This window comes from Pelecanus crispus, chromosome 2, assembly GCF_030463565.1.
Source record: "Pelecanus crispus isolate bPelCri1 chromosome 2, bPelCri1.pri, whole genome shotgun sequence".
Classification (NCBI taxonomy): Eukaryota; Metazoa; Chordata; class Aves; order Pelecaniformes; family Pelecanidae; genus Pelecanus; species Pelecanus crispus.
The window spans coordinates 108,155,478-108,181,554 of NC_134644.1; the positions used below are offsets into that span (position 1 = coordinate 108,155,478).

Genomic DNA, 26,077 nt, shown 5'->3' on the forward strand with positions numbered 1-26,077 from the left:
CGATTCAGTCGGAGAGACATAGAAAGGTCGCCCTAAAAATTTCGCCTTGCAGCTACAGTGCTAGCACTGCGTCAGCAGCAGCCCCTATACTTTTTCCAGCAGAGAGAGAAGTGGGTGCCTCTGGAAAAGCCACTGCCGCGATTGCTGTAGAGCCCATCTGAACTCTGAAACCTTGGAAACAGCTCTTAGGTCCCAGAGGTCTGCACACCAGTGTGAAGAGCATCGTTTTCTGCTTTTACTGAATCTGGAGTAATTTTCTCTCATTTTTACTTCTTAAGGCTACAGGGTGCTGTTTATTTTCAGCATACAATATAAATAACACATGTTCATTATTACTGCTGAAAATCACTTAAGATGATAGGTCAGCCAGAATTGGCAGCTTGGGTATTTTATTCAGTGAGGGTTTTTTTCCACGCACAATGCTCTGTGAAACCCCAACTCTTATGCTTTGTTCTCATTTCCTAAACTCCTCTGTACAGTATCATCCTATGTGTGACAGGTCTGTGTGCTCCATGAAAAACATTTGCATTTGAAAGGGTGAGTCTTCCTATGCTGACCCAAACGGGGGAAGATACGGGCATACAGGGAGAGCATCAGTATTGCTTCCTCAAGCCCCCTTCCAAATTGTGTCCATTTACCAAACCCATAGACTTGGCAGGGGTTCTCTCTGCCCCCTGAAAAGAAGCATTTCCAGCTGTTTAAGAGACGCAAGGGAGAGCTTGTTGAAGGAGCTTTAAATGTTGGAAGAGGGACAGCAAATCATATAGAAAATACGACATCGGTGACGGCTGAAGTATAGTCCAGTGGGAAAAAAAGCTACAGAAGAGAAATGGAGAAGTGCTACGGCCAGCGATAAACATACACAGAGCCCTCACCTCTATAGAGAGATGTATTTATAATAACTAGGACTAAATATTTTGGGAGGAAGACTGAATTTGAAGAAAATACCCCACGATCCCGGGGAAAATACACCTTTCCTGCCTTTTTATCTTGCTCAGGGTAATACAGGAAAGATGCTCAAAGGAAGAAATGTAAGCTCCATTCACCGCAATGTTCTTCCATTTATATTCATCTTCAACCGCTGTCTTCAGCCCTCCCGATACCCAAATTCAGAGCCCGCTTTTGTGCACGCTACTGAAGGCACACGGAGGCTACGGCGAGTAGCCCGCCGGCCGCGGGGCAGGGGAGCGGCGGCGGCCCCGGGGGGGGGGGAAGCGGGGGTGTTTGGCGGAGGTCTCACCGTTCGGCCACAGCGCCCGAGAGCCAACGGGCCTCGAATGAAAAACGCAAGCGCCCCGCCGCCGCTCCCCAAAAAAGGTGCAGGGCCACCGGCAGCGCCGGCTCCGCCGCATCCCGCCGGGGCGAGCTGGGGGGAGCCCGCGGGGGTCCCGCACCCCTCCGGACCGCCCCGCCCCTCCCGCGGGGGTCCCGCACCCCTCCGGACCGCCCCTCCCGCGGTGGTCCCGCACCCCTCCGGACCACCCCTCCCGTGGGAGTCCCGCACCCCTCCGGACCGCCCCGCCCCTCCCGCGGGGGTCCCGCACCCCTCCGGACCGCCCCTCCCGCGGTGGTCCCGCACCCCTCCGGACCACCCCTCCCGTGGGAGTCCCGCACCCCTCCGGACCGCCCCGCCCCTCCCGCGGTGGTCCCGCACCCCTCCGGACCACCCCTCCCGCGGGGGTCCCGCACCCCTCCACGCCCCTCCGGCCCCGCCCCGCCCACGGGGGTCCCGCACCGTCCGCGGGGGCGGGCCGCGGCCGCGCAGGGCCGCGCAGCAGCGCCGCAGCTGCCGCCGCCTCCTCCTCCTTCACCACCTCCTCCTCCTCCTCCTCCTCTTCCTTCGCCTCCTCCCTCCCGCAGCTCCTCAAGGAAAAGCCGGCAGCGGCTGCGCTCGCTGCCAGAGCGGCCGTGCGCTGCGCTGGGAGAGGGGCTGTCCCCGCTCCTCCTCCTTTTTTTTTTTTTTTTTTTTAATTTTTTTTTTTTTTTTTTAAATTATTATTAGCTATTATTCGTTTTCCGGCTGCGGGCGCTGCCGCCGGGGATGGGGCGCGGCGGTGGCCGAGGAGCGCTGGGCGGCGGCGGGCGAGCGTCGTGCCCGGGCGGGCTGTGAGCCCCGGGGCGGGCAGCCCCGCCGGCAGCAACAGGTACCCGGCCGGGCTCGGGGAGGGGGCCCGAAACCCGCGTGGGGAGGAAGGGGGGCTTCCCGCTCCCGGGGCGGGCCGTGGCCGAGCGGAGCCCGAGGGCTGCCGAGCGGCGGGGGCGGCTCCCGTCCCCTCTCCTAAACCCCCCCTCTCACCGGGGTTAGGCGGCGGCAGGTTTCTGAGGAGGGAAAACGGGCTTCTGTGGGGCTCCTTGCGTGTGGTTTTAGGCTGGGAATGCGAGGAGAATCTTGGCTGTGGGTGTGCGCTGAGGGATATGGAAAGCTGCGCGGGGGAACTGGTTTAATGTTTTCTCATAGTGCGTGGAAGTGCTTAGCCTGGTTTCTACCCCCCACCCCCCCCAAAAAAAAAAAAGAAAAAAAAAAAAATCTCAGCCTTGCCTTAGGTCTTGCCTTTCTATTTCCAGTGAGCTTTTATGGTATTACTGATTGGAGGAAAGCTTAGACCCTCTTAAGTTCTCCTTTCGGTCTCTGGCTCATTCCCAAGAACTGATGCAAACATATTACACACTGGCCTGGCACTTCGGTTTACCTTTGAATGCCCTGGTTACAAAAGGTCATCCTAATCCTATGACCGATCTTTCTATTGCTGTGTTAACTGAGCGTTTTGCTGTCTCTCATTCAAAGTTTCAAAAAGCTTTCTGGAAACTGTGTGTGTGCGTTTGTGCGCCTGTGGCCGTTCTGCCTTTGCACCCTTTCATGCATCTCGGTGGGAAGAGCCGAATGTATTTTCAGCATAATTTCTGCATTCATTAATCTGGCCGTGCATTCTGCCACGCTCATCTTAATTACCATGTTTGAGCTGCTGTCACGCTGCTGGAGCCCGGGGCAGGGAACACGCTCCCAAACAGAAACATCATCTTCATCTTCTCCAGTGGCTAATTAGGTTTCACAAGCATCCCTCTCCTGAATAAACAAAAAGTGGGAACATACCCAAACAGGGGGCTTGAGGAAGGAGGCAAGAGGAAGGTGTCTTTCCTGGAAGATTTCTGTACTTGCTGCCCAGCCGTCTCCGAGATCTTCATGCGCTGGGAAGAGATACAGTGGGATCTGGTTTATTGTGGCCAGATTCGAGGAAGGTATCCACTGGGACGGGTTAGGAGCCCTGCTTTAGAACCGTAATGGGCGAACATGACAGGTTGCTCCCCACTTAAGTAAGTATGGGTGGGTATGTATTAGACAGTGGGAGTCTACAGGCAACAAAATCTGTCTTTCCTTCCTTAAATTCAGCATTTTCTCAGCCAGGAACTAAATCACTAGGACAGTCACTTAGGGTGATGTCTGTGCTGCTTGTAAGTGCAGATAAGCATGTGTGCAGTGGGGTCTTTTAAAAGCCCAGCATCCTTAACCTGATGCTGGTTTAACTTTTGACATCCAAGCAACACTTCTTGATGAGGTGTGCACTTTGGGGTCGGTTTGTTTGTTTTTCTTTTTAAGAAGCAACAGGTTGAATTTCTTTCCAGGATCCTGCCTAAGGAAGAGAGCAATTAGCTCTTCCGTGTCTCTCTACTCCTCTCTAGAATGACGGTACGGTTACATCTTAGAGGCATTTCTGTAGCAGAATTAATATTTCTTAAACACTTGGGAATGTGCAAGGGGAGAAGTGTGTGGTTTGTGAAGGAGCATCCCTAAGTGAGAAGGCTGCTTTACCTCCTTGCGGTCTCAAGGCACATGACCATTGTATTCACCAGTATCACAGAGCAAACACTCAGGGTAAGAGCAGTACAAAGCATGGCCTCAAAACTCACAGCGGCACGTTCACACGCCACGCAGGGTTACCTTTCGCTCTGTGGTATTTTTAAACCCGAGCAAGCAGAAAGGTAACTTCCAGACAAAGCGTGCTGCTGGGAAAGGTCCGATTCTGGGGGAAGCCGCCTTGCTTCCCCACTGGGAAGAAGTGGGAGTGAGAACTAAAGGCAGCATTGGCTTTTTCCAAAAAAGGGATGGCTGGTCTGACTTTCTGTTTTTTCTCATGCTATACATGTGGCAGTGACAAGCTGCTCACGGACAACCCACTTACTGGGGTAGTTTTCATCTGTCAAGCTAAGCTGCAAGCAGGGGGGAGATCGGCGGCTTCTGTCTGGGGCCATTCAAGCAGCGCAGAGCATCAGCCGAAAGCAGACAGGGAAGGAAGTGAGGAGAGCGATGCCTGAACGCACGCTCCTGGCACGGGCTCGTGAGGGCCGGGATGTGAATTAGTATCAGATAGGGGCCTGTCACAGCACTTCCAAGCTATGTGGTTCCTGGATGACTCTATTAACAAAATGGGAAGAAACCAGGTTATTTTCCCACTTACCAGGTGCTTGGAGGTCACTGTTTTGTTCACTCAGCTTCCAGTGCTCACTGCTCTTCTGGTGGCGAGGTTGTTGAAGTTTCTCGGTAAGAGACTTTCAAAATTAATCAGCAAGAGCATACACTGACTATTTTCTTCACCCCCCCCCCCCCCCCAGTTTTCCACAGATTGTGTCACTGACCCCAAGATGTGCTTGCCCTTTTGGAACGCAGAGAGAAACAATTGGGCCCACTGTGAATTTAAAATCAAATTTAAAGTCTTTTGACAGCAGAAGCAATTTTGCCCAGGGGGACTTCACAAACCGTGGTGGCTCCACTTTGGATGTGCAACATTTTAAACAAGAATTTAATTTCCTCCCTGTAGCAGAGTTGCCAACATCTTCATTTCCCTTGCTGTCCTTCAGACAATTTAGTTTTGCTAGAGCCAGGCAGGAGGGCAGTCGGTGCGCGGAAGAGCTGGGTGGCCGGAGGAGGAACAGCGGGATGGCCTTTGCCAACTCCCCGTGAGAGGGCTGGCGGGAGAGCGGCAGCGGGAGCCAACCCTGGATGCAATAAACCAGATCATATTATATCTCTCTGCCTAACGTCAGGCACGGCTTAGCTAAGGCTGGGCAGCCAGCTCCCTTCGAGCCCCACGACCGTCCTTTCCCACATACCCTGGATGAGAGCAGCAGCAGTGGCGTTTTCCTGCCGCAGCCGCTCAGCAGCTTCATTTCTGCTGCTCGGTGCGAACACTGCTCTTGCCCTCGCTTACCTGTTAGCTGGGTTAGGGCTGGCTCACTCCTTTCCTGTCCCGTCCCGCAAAGCTGGTGCTCCGGTTCCTGCTTCAGGCAGGTATTTCAAGGGGAAAGAAAGCAGTGGGTACCAGGTAATCCTCTCCTGAGCTGGTTTTACCCTCATTTGGCAACCTGGAGACAGCTGCCATGCCAAAACCTGGTCGAGCATGCTCCTGTGGGCGAGCACCGCTTGTTTGCTCCCTGGAGCACCTTGTGCTCTTGTTTTCCTGCAAGTGGGCAGCAGTTTTATCTCGGCTCTGCACCCACACAGCCTAGGGCTGCATCCAGGTGATTTGGATTCAGTCCCCTGAGTTTTGGGTCTCACACTCTAGCTTTGCAGTACCTTTGCTGCTGGGTCTGGTGCTATTGGGAAGAAAGAGGACCTCACTCTTCGACCAGGTCCAAGTTAATTAGGAAGTGGCAGCAAGGCTCCCAGAACCAGCTGTATCCCAACTGTGATCAAAAAGCAGGTTCTGGTATGTGCTGCCCTGCTCACAGGAAGGCATGGAGAAGAGCAGGTTCCTTGGTGCTCTTGAGTTGCTTTTTGGCAGCCTCAAGCACAGATCTTGCCTTGGTCTTTGCATCCAGGCTCTGCACCCAGTGGCCTCAATAAGAAGCGAGTACTCTAAGCACGACGCAAGAAATAACTGGTTTTTTCCCCTAAAGTTGTCCTTTTCTTCTGTGTTTTTATGTTACAAGGGTATCCTGTAATTTTTACCCCCCAAACAGCACAAAAGAAATGAGGGATAAGCACAGAAGTATGCGAGCATCTTTCTTCTTTTCAACAGGAGGAACAAAATCGAAGCTGACAGTTCCCTGGAACCAGCGCAATACATGAAGTAGTCACAATAATATATTTTATCTTCCAGCCCTTTTAAAGTATCAGAAGCTCTCTGGTCTCTGATGCCTCCAGTAAGCTGACCGTGGCTGGCAGAGCCAGCCACCTCATTACTGCTGTCCCACTGCTCGCAGCCTCTCCTCTCTCCCGGCCCTCAAACAGCCCGATTAGCTGCAGCAGCTAGAGCTTCCCAGGTCAGGCAGCCAGCTGGTAACCCTTCAGTGACACCAGATCTGTTTCAAATAATCCCTTCTGCAAGAAACAACTTTTTTTTTCTTTTTTTTTTTTAATTCAAAAAAACTATTTAGCTCCAACACCCAGAAATTTGGCAGACTTTATTTTTGTCCTGAAAACATCACCGACAGGAAAACTTCAAGCCATCCATCAACTCCAAAAAGCTCATGGAGTTGCAGCAGAGAAAATTTATCCATTCGTCACTGAGGTTCTGGTTTTAGTTTGTGCCTTCAGGTCTACAAAAGACCAGGCTACATGGACTCTATTTATTACTATTTAAACCTTTCTATTCGAGCTGACCAAAGGAAGGAACTCATTTACAGCGAAATCTGTTGGAGATAGACAGGCAAATAAGCACCTGCAAATAGCTGTGGGAGGTTCGTGTTTCAACAGATGGGGCAAGGTTGAGCACCGCAGCTTCCTTTCTCTTTTCCTGAATTATCATCTCGCTGCCGAAACAGCTTGATTTGTCCCTCAGTGAGGTGTCTTTCTTCTTTGTCAAATTTATCTTGCATCTGCTAGAAGACTGAGGCAAAACAGAGGGAAAAAGATATGGTTTGTAGTGAATGCACCCCTTGAAGATGCCTCAGAAGTCTCCGGGAGCGGGGCTTGTGCTTGGGGCTGAGATGGTGGCGCTGGTCCGTGGTACTGCCTCAGGCTGGCAGGTAGGTGGGATGGGCGACATAGCTCTGTGTTCAAACTCTGACAGGTGTTTTCTAATCGTATAACATGTGGGAAAGGAGCTTTTCCATAATTAAGCAACTTGACGTCCTCTGTTGGTATTTAATTTAAAAATGACTGGTTTTAAAACTTCGATTGTGGCGCAGAAGTAGGGATGTATGCTACAGCTTTGTGCAATAACATTCCCGCAAGTAGTCTTTGGCCAGGGAGTCTCCCCGGGTATGGAAACACCCTTTTCTCTGCTCATCCCTGCAAGTATTGCTGGATTATGGTAGCAACAGCTATCCCTGTGCAATTTCCCAACCATGCAGGCACGTCTGTGGGTGACGATGCTGTTGAAAAAATGCCACTGCTCAATTAAGTGTCTAATGTGTCAAGTCCTGCACGACTGACTGTCTTTCCTTGACTCATTTGGTACATCTGCAAAATACCATTTTGTTAGTTCAAAGAAGGACTTGGCTTTTTGCACAGGGGTGATTGGAAGCAATTGGCTGTGAGGTGCTCTTTGAACCATGAGGCATTTTCCTGGATTCAGTGTAACACTTGCAGGCCACATCTACTTAGATATACACAAAATCTTATTCATAAGAATAGATGTCCGCTAAAGTAAACAGAGATGAATGTTTAGTTTATTAGTTGTTCAGGTTAATAAAACCAAGAGCTGGAAATGCTCACTAAGTCATCTGTGCGACACAAAATCAAACCAAAGCCATATTAAAAATGCTAAGACTTCAGCTGAGGCTGAAGAATAATCAGCTTAAAATGCTGCCTGCATATACCAAGGTTTGCTTTCTTTGAAATCAGAGGGAGACGTTGCCATCATCTCCCCAGATGGCAGCTGGACCACAAAGCCTTGTTTCCGTGCACGCAGGTGCTGGACTGGAAGTGCTTGCAATATATTTGATTTCCATGCCCTACACTGAAAGCAGAAGCTCCCTGAAGGTTAGATGGCTTTTTATCTGCAGTTATCCAACAAGGGGTTGCTTTTCCCCAATTCTTTCCAGGCTCTACCCTTAAAAAGAAAATAACCTTCCTTCTCCCTGGTTGAGAACAAGGCACTGGTTGATGCAGCGTTAACAACTTCTATGTGAGCGTATACCAAATGCTGCACGCATGCTTTCTCCAGCCACTGTATTTCTTGTGGGCATGTCGTGCTGCCACCAGGTGAGGAAGACAATTGTTTCCCTTGGCAAAAGGACAAAATAGTTTTCCATCGTCATATAAAACCATTCTATCTTCCTTTTCCTATACCCAGAACGACAGTCCATTACTATGATGCGAATCGGAAAATGTAGAAAAAAACCTCAATAGAGAAGGAAAGGAGAAAAGAGTGGGAGGGCAGCGGAGGACAAACTGTGGGGTTGTTCCTGTAAGCTGTTCATTAGCCTGCGATGGCCCGGGTCTGTTTTTACTTTAAATGGCAGGCTGTGGAAAAGCAGGGCTGTGCCGAGATGTGTGCAGCCTTCATTTGTTCAACAAAAAGTTACACAAGTTAATTACCTTGTAGTTCAGCGACAATAAACGCTGTCAGATATGTTTAATCCACGCTCAGTTTATCCGTAATGTCTCTGTATCTAAAAGACTCAAGTGGTAACTAATCCTGTAGCATGGCCGGAGCATATGATATTTTAAACTCAAGATTTCTTCTTTTAATGTTCACTACAGATTAAATTTACCAATTTAACCTGACTAGATCTACTTGCCATATATTTAAGGGTTTTATCAGGTTTGCATTGGCTGTGTCTGTGCCAGTAAACTATGGGCGTTTGGGATTGATCTCGGGCACTAACAGCAACAGGCACAGACCAGCCTGTATCTGTGGCAGTAAACTCCCCTGCCCTCCAAAAGAGGGAAGCACATGGAGACTGCTTTGGGAATGGTCCTTGACCCACACCGCTTCCCGAACCCTGCCCAGCTAATTGACCCAAGCCAAAATCATGCCAGCGACTGCTCAGATGGTGTAACCTCCTTTGCCCCAAGGAGCAGAAAGCCCTTGCAGATTCAAGAGGGAACAGCTTTTCTATAGAGGCTTCAAAGTCTTCTGAGAAATTCGACAGCTACTGAAATTAAACATGGTTTCAGAAAGCGGCGGCAGGGAGAGCAGTTCTCCGTAAAATTCTAGATATTTTTTCAAGTGGTTCCTTTAAACGCTTGTGTGTCTATAAAGCTGTCCTGCTCTTTGCGCTGGTGGGCTGCGACTGCTCCGTGTAAAACAGCGGTGTGGGGATAGGGAGCTGGGATACCTGTGCCTTCTGGCAGTCCGCACATAGCAGTTACCTTCCTGGTTTTACTCAGCTGCCCCATTGGTCGTCAGATCTCTTCTCCAGTATCAGACCCCCCTTAACCCTTTATCCTGCATCAAATCTCTTTCAGCTGTTTTTTTACAGCTCCTTTAATGATCCTGGCTAGAGAAGGTGGTGGTGGTTTAGGGGAAGTTTAGGCTATTTGGTGGTACTAGGTGTGCACTGTTGTCTCCTACGTCTGAGAGTTTTTAAAATTGAAAAGATTTTCTAAAAACCTCTGCCATAACTTTAAATAAAAGTTTTAAAAGTCATATATGTAAGATCTTCTCTAGCACAAGATCCAAGTCTTGAATTTAAATGAACTGAAGCCAAGAGACAAGAGTTACATCAGAGCACGTGGCCTCTCTTGTTTGAGCATGGACAGTGTTCAACTACTTGATGTACTAGAAGAAAGCTTCAGACACGTGCTATAGCCAAATATAAATGTAGTAACGCAGGACTTTTATGGCAATGCTCTTGAAATGGCCACACTTGTGAAGTGTCATCAAGATTAAATAAATCTGTTGCTGCAATACTCATATCTGGGACAAGAACATCCAGCTTTAAAGATTTTCTGTCCTAAAACATGTAGCGATGGGTCTTCAACAATATTTTAGTGAGCGATGTGCCATTAAGACACCCCTTGAAATAGAACAATCATATAAACATGCAAGGCATTTTAAGTCACCCTAATCCCACATATTTAAAGAGGAGCAGCAAAGCGTTTGTATCTCATTAGCGACTGAAAGGATTTGACAACAATGATGTTTTACTTTCCTTTCAGGGATGAAATGCTTGTCTTATTTGTTTAATTTAGCTCACTCATGCTTACATTAAAGCGTACCTGGAGTGGATACCAAGTACAGCTACAGTTTGTCTGTCTTGGCTGAAGCAAAACAACTAATCTGTAGAGCAGCCCACTGATTACCTGTGTTTACTTGATGCATTTACTTTCCTGCAGATGCAAAGAGGCAGTAGCCTCGGCTTGCTGTGCTTGCCCGTGCTGCTGCCGTCTGCATGAGATGAGGGTTGTAAACAGCAGAAATACTGGTGCAAAGTAATAAAAGAAAACAGCACTCTTAAGGATGATTTTAGATTAAACACTGCGGGGTCATTGCTTTTCTCTCCTGCCAGTGGGAAGGTTTTTGTGTAGGTTGCTTACACAGTCTGAAAAAGTGAAGCCACTCTGCTGCTTACACTTGACACACAAATTTAGGTCACTGCTCACAGTCATCATGGATTTTGCCAAAACACTCCCACCAGAGTTGCATCTGTTGACATCAGGGCTGACTTACCCTACTTGTTCTCAGATCTCACTCATGGGCTCATCCAAATGTTACTCTTGGTCCGTAAGGGACAAAGGACACCACCAGCACCACTCATGGTTTCCTAGGCCTTCCCTACTGCTGATGCTTGCAAAAGTGCAGAACGGGTTGATCACTGTTTGTGATCTGAGCTGAGAAATTGAAATTCTACCCAATGCGTGTGGTCAACCAGATGGTGGTCAGCAGCGTATGCTGAAAGAGGTAGAGAAGTAGCCAGCCTGCTGGTAGACAGAGTAGTTCCCACAGCCCATTTTGCATCCTGATAGTCTTACTACTTCTCACAAGGTTGGTCCTTGTAGTTTATCTCCTAATATAGGGACAGATAACGGAGCTGCATAGACTTCCGCATTTACTGCCGCGTAGTGCTGCCGAAATGACAGCGTGATTCGTTATGTGTGCAGGTCACTCACACTGAACCGCTGTTAGAGATTCAGTGCACGGTGGGTTTAAAGCACGAGATGATTGTTCTCAGTTGATTTTCAGAAACGCGTTTTCTTTAGATTATTTGCCCGCACTTAAACAGCAGGGGGGCCTTGTTTTTAATTAATTCTTTAATTGACATAAAGAATAATCAATGATGAGTAGAATTGGAGCTGACTTCTAATCAAAGATAATTCTGCATACCGGGGTGCGTTTGAAATGAATGAATGTCAAATCTAATTATACAGCCAGATTCTGATCCCTCAGCCACTCTCATACGTACTGTTACAGACCAAATTTTGCTTACCTACACTGATACCAGCTGAATATGATTGCTCTGTGTTCCTAGTGCTGTAAGGGAGCAACATTACGGAGGGCACTGTGTGGGGTTCATGTGCACGCTTGCTCCAGCTGCCAGCGTAAAACAAATGGTGGAACTGAAAAAAATGAGGTCAGCTACCACAAACCCATCTGTTGCGCATGGGAGCCGTTTAGGATCAAGTTTATTTTCCTTGCATTTATTACAGTGAAATCACTCATTTGCATTTCCCTCTCCTTATGTTTTCGGCACGTGCTATACCAAGGGTAAGGAGCGGTGCTGTAGGTGTTTCTCTGAGGGGAGGTTAAGCAGAGGAAAGGGAAGTTTGTGACTCCCCAGCTGGGGAAACAGGGCATGTACCAAGAGCTCTGGTGAAAGAGCAGCTGCAAAAAAGGCAGGAAGAAAGCTAGTTGTGATAGAAGACAGAAGGGTGCTGCGTTTGCCTTAGCCACCATCAGTCAGTATTTCTGTGCTGGTGAGGCGAGGTGAGTTAGAGCCAAAGGCACATTTTACAGTAAAAATAAGAGATCATAGATGATGTTAAAAGTTCCCTAAAAGTCCCCACCTTGACTTTGGCACCCAGACTGGTGTGAAAGACAACAGATACTGAATTTATGGAGCTATATTGCGGTGGGACCATCAATTATCAGGTCCTATACATTTACAGTCACAGATTCCTTTACCATTTTGCTATTGACCTGGTTTGTTAGCTTTCTTCTTATTACTATTATTATTGCTTTTTGGTTTATGTATTTCATCCAGTTTGGGTAAGAGGAGCAGAACAAACAGCATGAGCTATTCCAGATGGTAGACAACTTGTGTTTCTGCCTAGGGTGTCTAGTGATGAGCTAGCAAATACTGTAGCATTTGAGTTGAAAATGTCCTTACATACAACATAAAAAATGTTCTTCCGGAAATGAGACCATAAAGTACAAGTCTTGCTATTAGTATCAAGTCTTGGGAAAAATAGTATTTGAAATAAAAGCTAAAATTTGGTACCAAAGTACCCAAAGCTAACATTTTCGTTTATTAGAAACAGGTAATGGAGCCTTGTACTCACTCGCAGGGATTACTGCATGACAAAGTAAAGCTCCCGGCGATGGGCATAAGTAGAGCTATAAAAGATGCATGAGTTATATAAACACTTCTTTGTGCATTGTAAAAACTGAATCCACCCAAACTGAAGGTATTGAAATACGACTACTAAAAGAAAGAATCACTGCAGGCATCACTGATGCAAATAAAGCCATCAGTGAAAAGTGAGCACGAGCCTTCAGAGAGATCCTGATGGATAGTTGGTGGCATAAGAAGCAAGGCTTGGATGTCCATGGTGGGGGAAGAGACCCACCTCCAGCTGCCAGCAAGGGCAGCACAAGCTGCGGTGGGTTAAACTAAGGTTCTTGTTGCTCCAAGAGATGGGGCAGAAGTTTGCCTCCTTGTACTGGGGCAGGAATATGTGGGTACCAACAGCTTTGATGCCCACCCACATGTGACCCAGGTGCTCCCACATCTCCCATTTGAAGGAGAGGGACCTGTCTTGGCTATAGCTCCTTCTCTGTGCAATTCTGCTCTCCGCAGCCATGCTGGTAAGCCCACATGGCTCTTTTTCTGTATGCTAAAATTAATGTTTGAAGCTCACAGATCAGCTGGCCTTTCACCGGCTGATGTAGGCTTGGGAAGTGTGCTTGTCAGTATAGCCATATGCTGCTATTTAGGAATATCTCATAGCCTTGGACTTTGATGGAACAAATGCACATGATTTTGTTCTGGCAACCAAGAATAGTTCTTCAGATGGAGCTCATATGTCTGTACAACTCTGGCAAATGCTACCCTGCACAAGGAAGGAGCAGCCCAATCACTGGGAGCATAAAATGTGTCATGAAAGTCTCAATTCATGTAATCCAATGACCAACAGAAGACATCCTTCTACAGGTGCTTCCAGGAGATCCCATCCCATGGAAAAGTTCCTGGCACCTTCAGGAATTACAAGCCTGTGCACTGATGCCCAAGATTTTTTGTCCTAAAATTGTAAAAACCCTTGTGAAAGAATTAAATTCTTGTGAAAGTTTTTATAATGCTTCTGAGCACTCCTACCCATATATTATTGTCAAATTTTTGTATTAAAAAACCATCCACAAGAATGTCTACATTATCATCCAACATGCATACCTCTGTGCCTTCTAGGAGTCTAGGGAACACGGAAACCATAAGTTCCAGGTGTTTATTTGGGCTACTTGCCATGCTGGCCTCATATTGCCAGGGTGATTCAATTAAGTCAGAAGGAAGAAGCTGGAAAATGAATATTAAAAATGACTAGCCTTTGGACTACAAAAGCAAGCAACACCCACTGAAGGCGTACTGAATAAGCTTAGAATTGAACTGAGCCTGAGTAAGTTTAGAATTGAATTGTGCTCCTTGGGTTTATGAATGCAAAGCAGGAAGAATTGGCTGGCTGGGAGGAGGACATGACTTCTAGAGTATAATCAGTTTTTTCCCTTACTGGATTTATTCTTTTGGAGGTGTATGCTCCTAAATGGGATCTTATTGCAATAAAAAGTTTCTACCTTTGTAAGCTGGCCAGCTAATCTGGTAAGCAGAACATAGACCTTGACATAGATGAGAGATGAACATATTCTTTTCTTTCATTATTCAAGAAGGTACCAGTTCATTTGGTAGACATACCCCAGCTTTGCAGGTAAGAAATGTTCCTAGCATGCAAACCAGAATCAGTTGACTTCTGTAGCCATCCACTCACATCAGTCTAGTGGACCCCCTCAGCTTACCTTAGCCTAAATAATTATCACCCATTTTTAATGGACAGCCTGCAGACCACAGATCAGCAGAAGAAACAACATACAAACCATCTCACTGTAGGGACTGCAGCTCCTTACATCCAGAACGGACCTTGAAATGTGTCACACAAAAAAATAATGTAGGAACAAAGGATTATCAAGAGTCCCTTCAGTCATTGAGTCCTAACCCCCATTCCCATTTAATCAAAGATTATACATAATCCCAAAGTGTCCTCAAAGCCTCTATTCCATGAACCCGCAGCTGCAGACAGCTCCATAACACCCTACAGCAAACCCTAGACCCAGAGCCATAACCGTAGCTGCTACAAGGAGAGAACAGGAGGAATCAAGGGCACCATCACCACTGGTATATTTATTGCAGCTTTACGTGGTTGCTAGCACATGTGTAGCAAAAACAACTTCCCCTCATCATGTGGTGAACAAAAAAATATCATCTCCATATCGGTTAGGGGGGAAAAGCAAACAAAAAGGGACCATGCAAAAGTCAGTCTAGATTGAGCAAATGTGTTTCTGACTGAATTTCCCTTCTCTTAGCTCGGATTAAAGTCCACACTATTTATCAAATATTTCAGCATTATGGGAGGTCGATTTCCATGCTGAGGGTGATGAAGAGAGGGCAGCCCTGTGGAATTGATGGGCTCAATGGTCCCTTCCCCTTTCATTAGCTCAGGCTCAGCTGTTTCCCTGTTTCCAGACTGAAAGGAGAGCTGGGAGAGGGGACTTTTATTTCCCTGGGGACAGAGATGTCTTCAATTATCTGCCATTCCCTGCTGCAAGCTGTCAGCGAATAGGGCAGAGAAAGAGTACTGATAGGATTTCACCTTATCCCTTGACTCTGCTGATGGGCTCATCATTCAACTGCCATGCACTTAGCATGGGCAATACTAATTATATTAATTATTCTCCTACACAGTGCATGCTGGTATTAGCATTAAGCAGACTAGTGACTTTTTAAAATGAAACATCAGTAGTTCATTAGCTATATAGATTTAAAAATGTAAGTGTTGCATCCACTGCTGAGGTGGATCTCTTGAATCTCAAAAGCATTTAATACCATTTTAGATGTGCAATATGCTTTATATTGAGAGCAAAATGCGTACTGTATCTAGAAAGCAGTAGCATTATATCAGGTGACTGCTAAATGCAGACTTAGAAACTTGGTCACTGCGTTGGAGTTGCACCAAAATCCCCTTAGTAGTGTTCATCTGTAGGGATACTGGTCAGGTCAACCCTGAGATCTGGGTAAGTCCTTGTGGGCTGAACCTTCTTGAAATTATATTAGTGACTACATCTATGCGTATAATCAGAATACAACTGTATTATTAAATTCAGAGGTAGGTTTATTCAGTCGATAGCACAGAGGCCTGTGAACGGTTTAAGAGACAGGAAAGTAAATCCCCCTTTACAAAGGATATTACAACAATGTGACAAATACTCATCACTCAAAGTGTATTTCCGAGATGTAGATACCACAAATAATTAATTGATGTGATGCCCATATGCAGCCACTGTCTATGTGAATCTGGGCTAAGGGGCTGCTGCTGCTAGGCAGAGTTGGTGCAATTTCGTGAGGTCACTTGGAAGTATCTGAGATGTCAGCAATGTAGGTTTAAATCTTAGGAACAGATTGTGTTTGTACAATAGAGTCAACCTTTAACCTGACAAACCGAAAAGTAACTGAACAGAACTGGGAGATTTCATCAGTTCTGACTCTGTTGCCTCTTTTTGTCACAGTTTTCTTCTGTACAGAAATGAAACATACATTAATCACCAAGATTATATATAATATATATAGAGAGAGCACAAACCTATCTGGGCTCCGAGTGCTGACCATATTATGCAAAAGCAAAGCAAATGTAGCTCCAGGCAGGTCTTCAATTTGCATTTCAATTGCACTTCTTCCACATTTCCTTCTGGTATCTTGAGGAAAGTCTTAGCTACTAAAGCATTGCGAAGTCATCCAGGTGCTTGAGCAAAATAAATAAATTCCTTTTCCAAAATTACCATTTTTTTAAGTTTCCCCAAAGCAAAAGAAAACGTAAACATTTCCACTATGTGTGCACATGGTCACAAATGAACATAAAGATTTTGCTTGGAGTGAAACCCATTCATCTTTCAGTCACATTAGTACAGAAGATATTAATTGTGTGCAAGTTGTTAGCATTTTGACAAGAGCTTTGATTCTAAAGTAGTTATGTTTTTATAGCTAATGTGGTTATGACTGGGACCCAACTTCAAGTTTGGTTTTATTCCTCTTGTTTTTCGAGGAATGGCTGATGTTTATGCAGTTAAATCTCCTCTGACTGTCAGTGTTGTTTAGCTTTTACCCTCGTAGGTCTGCAGATGCTGTCGGCGGGGGTGTTAATCAGGGCAAGTGCTGAACACTTGCAAGGGATTTTCTGCTTCTTGACGCTCTGGACCCAACTTTTAATGCAAATCCTTGTATGCAAATGGGAGCATACAGCACACAGCGTAACTGTCTTAAGGTTATTTGCAAAACCAAAGGGAACTTGCTGTGCAGACCCCTAGAGTACTGTGATTGGGTGGTTGCCACTTTGTCTCTCGGGAGCTCGTTCACAGTGGGGTTTGCACTGTTAGACGTCAGCTGGCGTGGGTAGATGCTGTACCATCTACAGGGATGTGAGGTTTGACCCTGGAAGCTGCAAAGTGGCTTCTGCCAAGAGCTGGGTATTGGCAAGCCTGAGCAAAGGTCAGCCCTGCAGAGGTGTGCTAAGAGCCTTAAGGAGCTAGGGGTGAGTGTGGGGCCAAATTTGGGCTCTCAGTGACGAAAAACTCAAGTATCTCCAGCCGTGGCTGCATCATATTTATCCCTGTACGAGTTAGCCAAAGCACATCCTCACTGCGGTTTCTCTTGAGCCTGCAAGGAGCGGCTGCTCTGGAGCCTCTCCTGCTCCCACCTTCTCCCTTTCCCCCATCTCTCCTGTCTGTGGGTTTCTGCCCAGCATGGGTGCTCGCAGCCCTGGTCTGCCTGGGAGCAACTTCTCCATCCCCAGGGTTAATCCTTGCTGTGGTTAAACTGGCTCAGCCCTGAGCTGGCCACGCGGTGTCCGGGCTTGGCCGGGGACACGAATGGTGGAGCACTGTTACCTGCTGGCCACAGCGGAGGAGAAAGCTGGCTTTAATTGCACCCCAGGTGGTATCTCTGAGGGCTGTCCAGTCACAGGGAGTAGCCCTTGCTTCCAAAACAGAAAGATGTACGCTGTTTTGGTTGTGCAATAGAGAAAACTTCATGTTACCAGTAGTGCTGGCAATGCTGGGACTGGAAGAAGTATTTCTGGCAGAGCTCTTGCAGAAATATTCCTGACAAAGCAGCTCCTTGGGCAATGCAGTCCTCTCCACGGGGAAGCAGTAGCTCGCCGTGACATCTACTGCCACTTCAAAGAGTATTTGCTCAGCTTAGCGCTACAAATTAAATATAACTGGACAGCGCACAACATTTCCCGAGTATTTGCTTTCTGCAGTGAGTGTTTGCCGTGCAGGCACCACGTAGCTCTGGTGCTTATCTTTAATAAATACATTCGGTTGCCGAGGCTTATGTTGCAAATCTGTGGCCTTCACAAGTGGCTGCGTTTTTGGGCACTCATCATCATTCCTCGTTTGTGCGGATGAGAGGGTGGTTTAGACTTGCTGTCACCCCCTCAGCCCCGTAGGTCACGGTTTCACGGAACTCCAGCCCCTGCCATGCTGTCCTGCCTCGGCACCAAACTCACCCCTCAGCCCGGCTGTTGGAGTGAAGTGGAACTGGGGGTATGAGGCACGCCAGGTCCAGCTTTTAAAATAGATGGGGAAAAAAATTATAAAAAAAATCTCCTTTTCATTTTTTGTCAGGTTATTTTTAAGCTGGCCTAGTTTCTCAATCCGCTTCACAGCGCAACGGTGGTAGCAGCTGTGCTGGCATCCCGGGAAGGAAGGAGGCGGTGAGAGGACAGGTCTTGCGGGATGGGGGAGCTGGTCCCTGGCAGCACCCCCTAACCAGTGCCCTCTTCTCCAGCATCCCCCTTCCCCTGCCGCTCCCTGCCCTGCTGCCTGGCCTCAGATGGCCGTGATGCTCCTCAGATGGCTCGGTGAGGCCATTCACCTTGCCAGAGGAGCAGAAAACCAAGGCAGCAGAAAAATCTGCTTTGTTGTCAGGCAGCAAGCACGGGGGTCGAGACAAGGAAAGCAGCAGATCAAGGAGGAAAGGAAGAGGGAGGCCTCCCCCCTTTCCCCTTGTGGCAGCAGCAAGCTGATGGAGCTGTTGTGAACCACGGCACTTGTTTGCTATTTCTCTGTGGGTGGGTTGAAATCACCTTAGTTCGGTGCAGATGCCGAGCTGCACATTGAAAATGAGCACACACACAGAGCAAGGGCTTCCTCCCGGGGTGCTGAGGCCCCCCTGGACAGATGAAATGCACAGCATATGGTGCCTGGAGTTTGTTTACTTGTCCCTCATCATGGCGGAGAGCATCCCTCTCTCATCACGGCGTGCTGTGGCTGCGCGTACACCCACCGCGCCTTCCTTCTCAGCAGCCAGGCGGGAACGGCCACGGGGAAAACGAGCAAGGATCAAAGGGGAGCTGCAGGACTTGATTCATGATGAATGAACCCTCTTTTTTTTATTATTATATGTAATAACACTTTGTGGTGATGCTGAATGCCCCATAAGAGCTCTGCTGCCCACTCCCAAAATATCCAGGACACCTTGATGTAGCAGATGGGGACACCAGTGCTGGGGGAGAAGCGTGCCAGCCATGGCAGAAGTCAGGGGTGGTGCTGGGATTATCACGCTGAAGCATCTTGTTTCTAGTCCCACATCCAGACCCTCTTTGTGTCTCTGGCACATCTTCAGTAGACCCTGGGCCGTAAGTCAGAAGTGAAAATAGGACCATTTTATTTTTGAGGCAGGACAGTTTGGCAATGCAAACAGATTTGTGCCCTGGCTTGCGGCCCCTTGTGGGGTGCAGTTACACCTTACCATGACTGATGGACACCAGGCAGTCCTGGCCTCACCGCCTCATCGTCGCTGACCTGCTTTCTGTTGTTTTTCAGGAATATCTTCCAGGCTCCCTGAAATCATGTCAATAGGATCACATTCATTCTCTCCAGGAGGTCCTAATGGGATTATTAGAAGCCAGTCCTTCGCTGGCTTCAGCGGGCTTCAGGAGAGACGTTCCAGGCAAGTGCCATGCTCCCTAAGGGGAATTTCCAAATCGGGCCCTAAGGGAGCCCTGGGGTTTAGGGAGTGAAGGTGGAAAAGAGGCAAGAGAGGACTGCCTTCTCTCTGACTTGCCAAAGAAAGCCTTCTAGGCTAAAATCTCTCTATATATTGTTTGTATAACTAAGCTGTTACCCTCTGCCTTAGCTACCAAGTGCCTGTTTGCCTCTCCCCCATTAATGCAGGGCTCCCTCACATGCCTCAGAGCTGTGAGAGAATTTCAGAGAATCATTTTAATTTACTAACTTATGCAGTGATCTTTTCAACATGTGAAATGTGCAGGAACATGATACGCTTCCCACCACCCCCAGTTTAAGACCCTTGCTACCTGAAAGACAGTTTTCTCATTGCCACGCTGCTATGAATTCAAAACAACTCTGTTTCCCTTGCCAGGCTGCCTTCATGTCCTGCTGGAAACAGGGCAGAGCCTGACTGCAGAGCCTTTCCTTGCACTGCCCTTTAGCTAGACAGGACTTAGGGCTTTGAGTCAGGCACTTACTTACCAAGTCATCCAGTCCCTGACGCCCCCAGAGGCTACTTTACAATTAATTTTAACTTGTGTAAAGTCTCTGAGTGCCAGACCACTGGTTAGCAATCGAGGACGAACGGCAGGCAAAGGGTCGCCTCCCATCATCAGCCCAAGTCAGTGATGGTTGTTAGATGCTAACCTGCCCCCAGTAGAGTCACCAAAGAGGCACCTATATGCAGCTCAGCTCTCCTCTGCCATACGGAGCTACCTGCGGTCCATGCTCAAGACCAGCGGTGTGATGCTGTCCTCCAGACACGCTCTTAACCGAGCCCCAATCTTCCTTAGGAGCCCCTAGGTTTTACGCCTGAGATTATCTGGGCTCCCCTTTGTTTTTAGCACCTGGATGTAGCTTAGCCCTTTTATGGCTGAGCAACATGAGGCAGGACAGGCATGGTATAAGACAGAGAAACGTCTGATGAGCCTCAGACTCAGCCCTGCTTTTCCAGACCGGCATTCGTATCTCAGCAAGGCGACTGGCACATCAAAAGCTGACAGCACGTGTCCCAGGCTGCTCAGACCTCTTAACCTGTAAACAAACGCAGTCCATTAACTGGCAGGCAGAGAAGCAGATTCGTTTCTGCTAGCAGAGATAATATCAGAAGATTTCTTCAAGCTATGCTCCTTTGAGATCGTTATGATTTATAGGGGTTTCCTCCCATTTAATGTTCATTTTGCAGGTGTAACTCCTTTATTGAAAATTCCTCTGCACTCAAGAAGCCCCAAGCAAAGGTGAAGAAAACGCATAATTTGAGCCATAAGAACAGCACCACGCCCAAAGAGCCCCAGCCTAAAAGGATGGAAGAGGTCTACCGAGCCCTGAAGAATGGCCTGGAGTAAGAGCCTTTATCCTTCTTGTTGATTGAAGCTTTCTGTGGCATTTTAGAGCCTAGAGAAATGTATGACAAGAACAGGGATCCTTAATCATAGGAGAGGAAAATATACTTCTTGGAGCCTGGATTGTAACACTTAGGATCTGAAATATTTGTATTGGAAACAGGGGGCAAAATCCCATATCCACTCAAATTGCCAGGAAACCTCCCAAAGGCTGGGATTTCAACATTAGATTTTTTTTTTCCCCCCGAATTTCCTAGAGTCCTGTCAGGGGCTTGCATCACCCTTAAGATAACATCCCAGACGATAACAGGACTTTTACCAGCCAGATACAGGAGCAGCAATTGGAAGGCACCAGCCCGTAAACTAAGCAGCAGATTAGCTTCCTTGAAACTGGTTGTTCAGTAGAAGCAGAACACCGAGCTCTTATACACAGCTAAATAAGCGGCTCCTGTTTATTCCCAAAAAGGCAGCAGGGAGCTGCTTTTAGGACAGATCAATGTAAATGAATTTTTGTCTGAAAATGGATCCAATGAGGTAAGCCATTTGTTGCATAGCTTTTCTTTTAGGATGGTCAGCAGCCAGCTCAGTATGTGCTGCAGAGCTCATGCATCCCTTCTCTGTTTGTGTTTACAGTGAGTATCTGGAGGTTCACCAGGCAGAGCTGGATAAGTTGACTACTCAGTTAAAAGACATGAAAAGAAACTCACGCCTGGTACGTGTCACGCTTTATCATCGTGCGGAGGCACAGTAACCTTCTTGAGGTGCTGGAGCAGCCATGGGGTGGGAGCGGGATACAGGGAATTTGCACTGATGCTCTTCTTCCCTTCCAGCCCTGGTCTTGTTTGTGATTTCTACTGACTGACAAACATTACTTTCTTGTGGTGATGTTATGTTGCAAAATTAATCACAGTTTTATCTTCTCTGTTGCAGGGAGTCCTGTATGATTTAGATAAGGTACGTTATGCCCTTTGACGCTGGTTTTGCAAGGAAGCGTTAGTATCCGTACGGTGTATGTAGCTGGCATGGGAAACCTCTCTCAGCCAGATCTACTACCCAGGCCAACACCATCGAGGGAGAAGTTACCTGACAATTTGCACTTGCGAAGGAAGAAGTCCCACTCCCCTCCTCTTCCCAGGGACGCTGGTATTGTCTGGCGCCTCTGCCAGCCAGCTGTGCTCACTAATATGGCATCAAACTTACCCATCAGCCCTTCCCCAGGGTCTGTCGAGTTAAACTGGCTCCGGGATGGGCACAGGGAAGGAGGCAGACCCCTGTCAGGGGAGGAGGGAGGCGGAGGAGCGAGACCTCCTATTTCTGTCAGCTGCCAGCTGCTAAATCCATCGCCTTGCACAACTTTGCCCTGCCAGCTCCTGGCAGAGGCATCGAAGGGTGGCTGTGGGAGCCAGGTCAAACCCCAGCTCATCCTTGCTCCTGCCATTTCTGGGGAAGAAAAAAGTGAAAAACTGAAAATATCTTTCCCCGCAGGAAAATCTGGGTGAAACAAAAGGAAAGCTTTCAGAAACGTTTCCTGACTTTTTTTTTTCAGTCAAAATGCTAAGCTTGGTTTTGCTTTCAAAAACAGTTTGCTGAGGAAGAGGATGGATTTTGAAATGCAAAACCCCATCAATTTTAATACAGGTTTTCAAAATACTGAGAATACTATATTTTAAACTAAAAAAAGCTCAGATCCTTCTTTTTTAAGAACTCAAAAAAGCTAGGGAAATCCCTTCAAAGAAAAACTTTTTAGTTGTTCAAAAATACATCAGGTACAGAAGTCAGCGAGCTCCATTGTCAGCAGCAATGGTAGTAAGATTAATGGTAGTAAGGCGGGACAGCTAACTCCAGATTCACGGGCAGCAAACCCCTGCGCATTTTAAGGTGGAGTTTCTCAGCCTGAAGAGCCGAGCAGAGCTAGCATGGTGATGACTTACTGATTTATTTAAATGTGCCTCACCCTCTGCCTCTTCCTTTCCTTCAGCAAATCAAAGCGGTCGAAAGATACATGAGAAGGCTGGAGTTCCACATTAGCAAGGTAATGAGGGCTGCTATCATGTTTCTTCTGCATCTGCTCCTATGTTATTAGGAAAATAAACCCTTGGCCTCCTGCTACCCCTCCACTCTGGGGAGGCCGCCTTGATGAAGCCTCTCCCAAATTCAGTATTTTTACTGCAATGGGCTGGTGTTGGAGCCAAAGAAAGGGTTTCCGTGTGGTTCGTAGCCCCCGAGGTCCAGCCATGCCCCGAGACACTCCCGCCTGGCTATTAGGTACAGAAAGAACACAGGGTCAGGCGCTTGCTGGGAAACATCTATCTCATTGCATGCTTATTGTTAAACTATAGGTAGAGAGAGAGTTGCATCTGAAAGTAATTTAATTCGGCAGTTGTCTCTACTGTACGCAGCAGCTAGATTGGATATATTCCTGGATTTCACTGCTAACGCTTTTGCTGCATGGTTTGGGGCCCACATCCACTTGATTACATTGGTGAGAATAGTCAGTAGAGGTACTTGTGATTTATACTAATACATTTTAGAGCTGGACAAAATCCATGGCATGTATTCTCTTACTTATAAACATATCTGCTAGCGATTAGTTGCTTTTCTGAGCCTGACAAAAGAATGAATTATTTTTGACGGATGAAATGTCTTTCGAGAGTCATTTGAAAAGCGTTCACGCAGCTTGAAGCGCTCCAATTATGACAACCCATCCAAACCTTTTAATTTCAGTTTTCTCTTGCTCTTGGAACCGAAAAAAAAATATAAATCATCAGGCAATAGACTGAAATTTCGTTCCCCAAACGACCTTCTCTCTTGCTGGCAACATGAATGGCAAAATTAGTGCTTAAAGAACATTTCCATTCAAGTCCTTCCCACTCCAGCCTGCTCAGAACTAATGGTTTCAGGGCTTATAATAGGACTGAAAAGCACCAAACACAAGCGGTAATGCCGGTCAGTATTACTCAAGTTTGCCGAGTACATTAGTTCACTTTCTGTAACCCACAGCAACAGAGACAAAAGGAGCTGAGCTGTGCTACGTTAAAACGTAGGGTTTTGGGCAGGTAAAGAAACATCTTTGTTTCTAATGGTAGAGAAGGTCTTTTTCAGCTGTACCGAACCAGGGCCGCAGCGATGGCTTCTGACATCTACTCGCCACTGCTCTGTAGAGGAAGCAGAGCGAGGAAGACGGGAGGCGCAGCAGCAGACCCCATATATTTAGGGGGGCAGATGAGCGTGCCCTAGCTGCACTCGCATGGGCAGGGGCAGAACATCAGCCCTGGGCTAACGCTACACCCGGATGGCAGAAGTAAATACCAAGTGACAGCTATTTATAGTAGCTGTCTTTAGCTTGCTGACTTGCAAGAGAAATAGGAGTGGATATGACTCCAGGAAGCTTTATTAGTAACTTTGAAATGGCAAAATGCTACCTGTGCCTCCATTACCCTTTGCTGAACTCTTTCACTTTGCAAAGCAGGCCCTGTTTTGGTTAGGGGTCCCTCAAGTCAGAGGCTTCGGCCACCGGGTATCCAAGCTAGCCTTGTAAAAGTCAACCTAACGCTTTGAAGCTGTCAGGAGGAACAGTCCTGCTCCAAACAAATCAGCAACAAACAAACATTGTGTTAGAGGTTAAGCAGGCTTGGAAAATGGGATTTGGAACACACCTGGATTGTCACTTCGGGCTCATCTCTAATGCAGCAACACAAAGTTGTAGACTGAGGAAGCCAAGGCGCTGGAAGCTTTCATAGAGACAAACTCTGCTGTGAAAATCCACTACTGAGCAACAAACACCATGGGGTGCAGGGCAATTGCTTGATGTCAGAGGTAACAAAGGAAAAAAGTTATTCTAGGTAAAAAACAAATTATCGTCCTATCTTAGCAGGGACATTAGAAGCAGAAAGAAGAGACAGCTTCCTCTATTCCTTTCCTTCTCCTCAGCCTGATAAAGTCAGATTAGAAAACCTACATCTCCTGTATCTGGCAGATTAAGTTTATATAAATATATACCACTGTATATACCACTATATATAGCTGGTGTGTGTGTATATGTGTATACACACACACCAGCTATACCACTGTAGACTCCCACTGAGCAGCTCGGAGTAAATATATACACTGAGTGCAGGGGTCAGAGGGAAAAGGGAAACCAAAGTGTGAGACACATGTAAATCCATTGCATTCTGAAGCTAGATCCATGTGAGACTTTAAACTATGTGTAGGTAGGTTTTGCAAAACTGCCAGAGTGCTTATGAAATGTTGGGTGCCTGAGTCATGCCAAAGGACTTTAAGAAGATGACTAGGAAATTCTGTGAATGCCGGTGGAGCTGAAGCTCAGAACTTTCTTAATTTGACATCAGCTGTTTCTAAGTCCTTTACTTGTGCTGATTCTGACTATGACTCCCAGTTTCTGGAGGACAGGCTGTGAGAATTAAAAAAGGAAAAATCACTCCCTGCTTCCAATATTACCTATTAGTCAAATATTGCAAGAGCCTCGTTCCACGGCTGGCGTTAGCAATACAGGAGACATTGCTGGCCCGGTTCAATGTGCCATTTAACACGTCCAGTCCCCTTTGGCAGTGTGGACGTTGCAGTTGCCTTTGAAAGAGCTCTTCCACACCAACATATCTGAGAAGCTTGCTGCATGCCTGCCCTACCGTTATGATTGTACATAGCCCAGGCAGGGGGGAAAGGGAGTAGCAATGGTTAAAGGCACGCAGGACAGGCAGGTGAATTGCTGGCAGCATCTGGTGTTGCTGTAATGAGATTTTTACAGCAGAAGTTATTTTTATCTTGTGTTTCTTTTTCATAGACTGTAACAGTATTACAGCTTTGTTTGCTCACCCCTTCCAATGGATCTCACAGTTTGGCTTAGTTTCCTTGTAATGCAAATGACTTCATTGTTTGTTGGTTTTATTTCGCTGGGTTTTCTCAGGTGTTTTTTTAATGCGCCCTCATTGTTCCCACTAGGTGGATGAGCTTTACGAAGCCTATTGTATCCAAAGACGTCTCTGTGATGGTGCCAGCAAAATGAAGCAAGCCTTCGCAATGTCTCCTGCCAGCAAAGCAGCTCGAGAGAGTTTAACCGAAATCAACAGGAGTTACAAGGAGTACACAGAGGTACATCCTCATCAGTTCAGTCTTTCGCTTTCACACTGTTCGAAGGCCGTGGGAACTTAGCCGCTGATTTTAGAGAGAATTTCATCCAGGTGAAAGAATTAAAAGCAAACTCAGCAAAGAAGAATTATTATTTATTTGTTTGTCTTCAGGTGAATACCTGATGACTTACAAAGAGAGGTTACATGGGCCCAAAGAGTTCCTTGAAATAATAATGTTTATGTTCAACAGCAGCAGGGTTATACCCAGGAACTG

The 26,077-nt window shown here is 47.0% G+C and overlaps 1 protein-coding gene across 4 annotated transcripts in view; it reads left to right on the plus strand.

The window, feature by feature from the left end:
- The window catches only part of RIPOR2 (RHO family interacting cell polarization regulator 2), a 69,755-nt gene that overhangs the window by 15,092 nt on the left and 28,586 nt on the right, over positions 1-26,077 (plus strand). For all 4 annotated transcript variants that reach the window (XM_075728277.1, XM_075728278.1, XM_075728279.1 and 1 more), the window contains exons 2-7: positions 19,188-19,314; positions 20,560-20,715; positions 21,350-21,428; positions 21,647-21,670; positions 22,695-22,748; positions 25,676-25,825. In XM_075728277.1, coding sequence (XP_075584392.1) covers positions 19,188-19,314; positions 20,560-20,715; positions 21,350-21,428; positions 21,647-21,670; positions 22,695-22,748; positions 25,676-25,825 — 590 coding nt within the window. The remainder of the gene's footprint in view (positions 1-19,187; positions 19,315-20,559; positions 20,716-21,349; positions 21,429-21,646; positions 21,671-22,694; positions 22,749-25,675; positions 25,826-26,077) is intronic.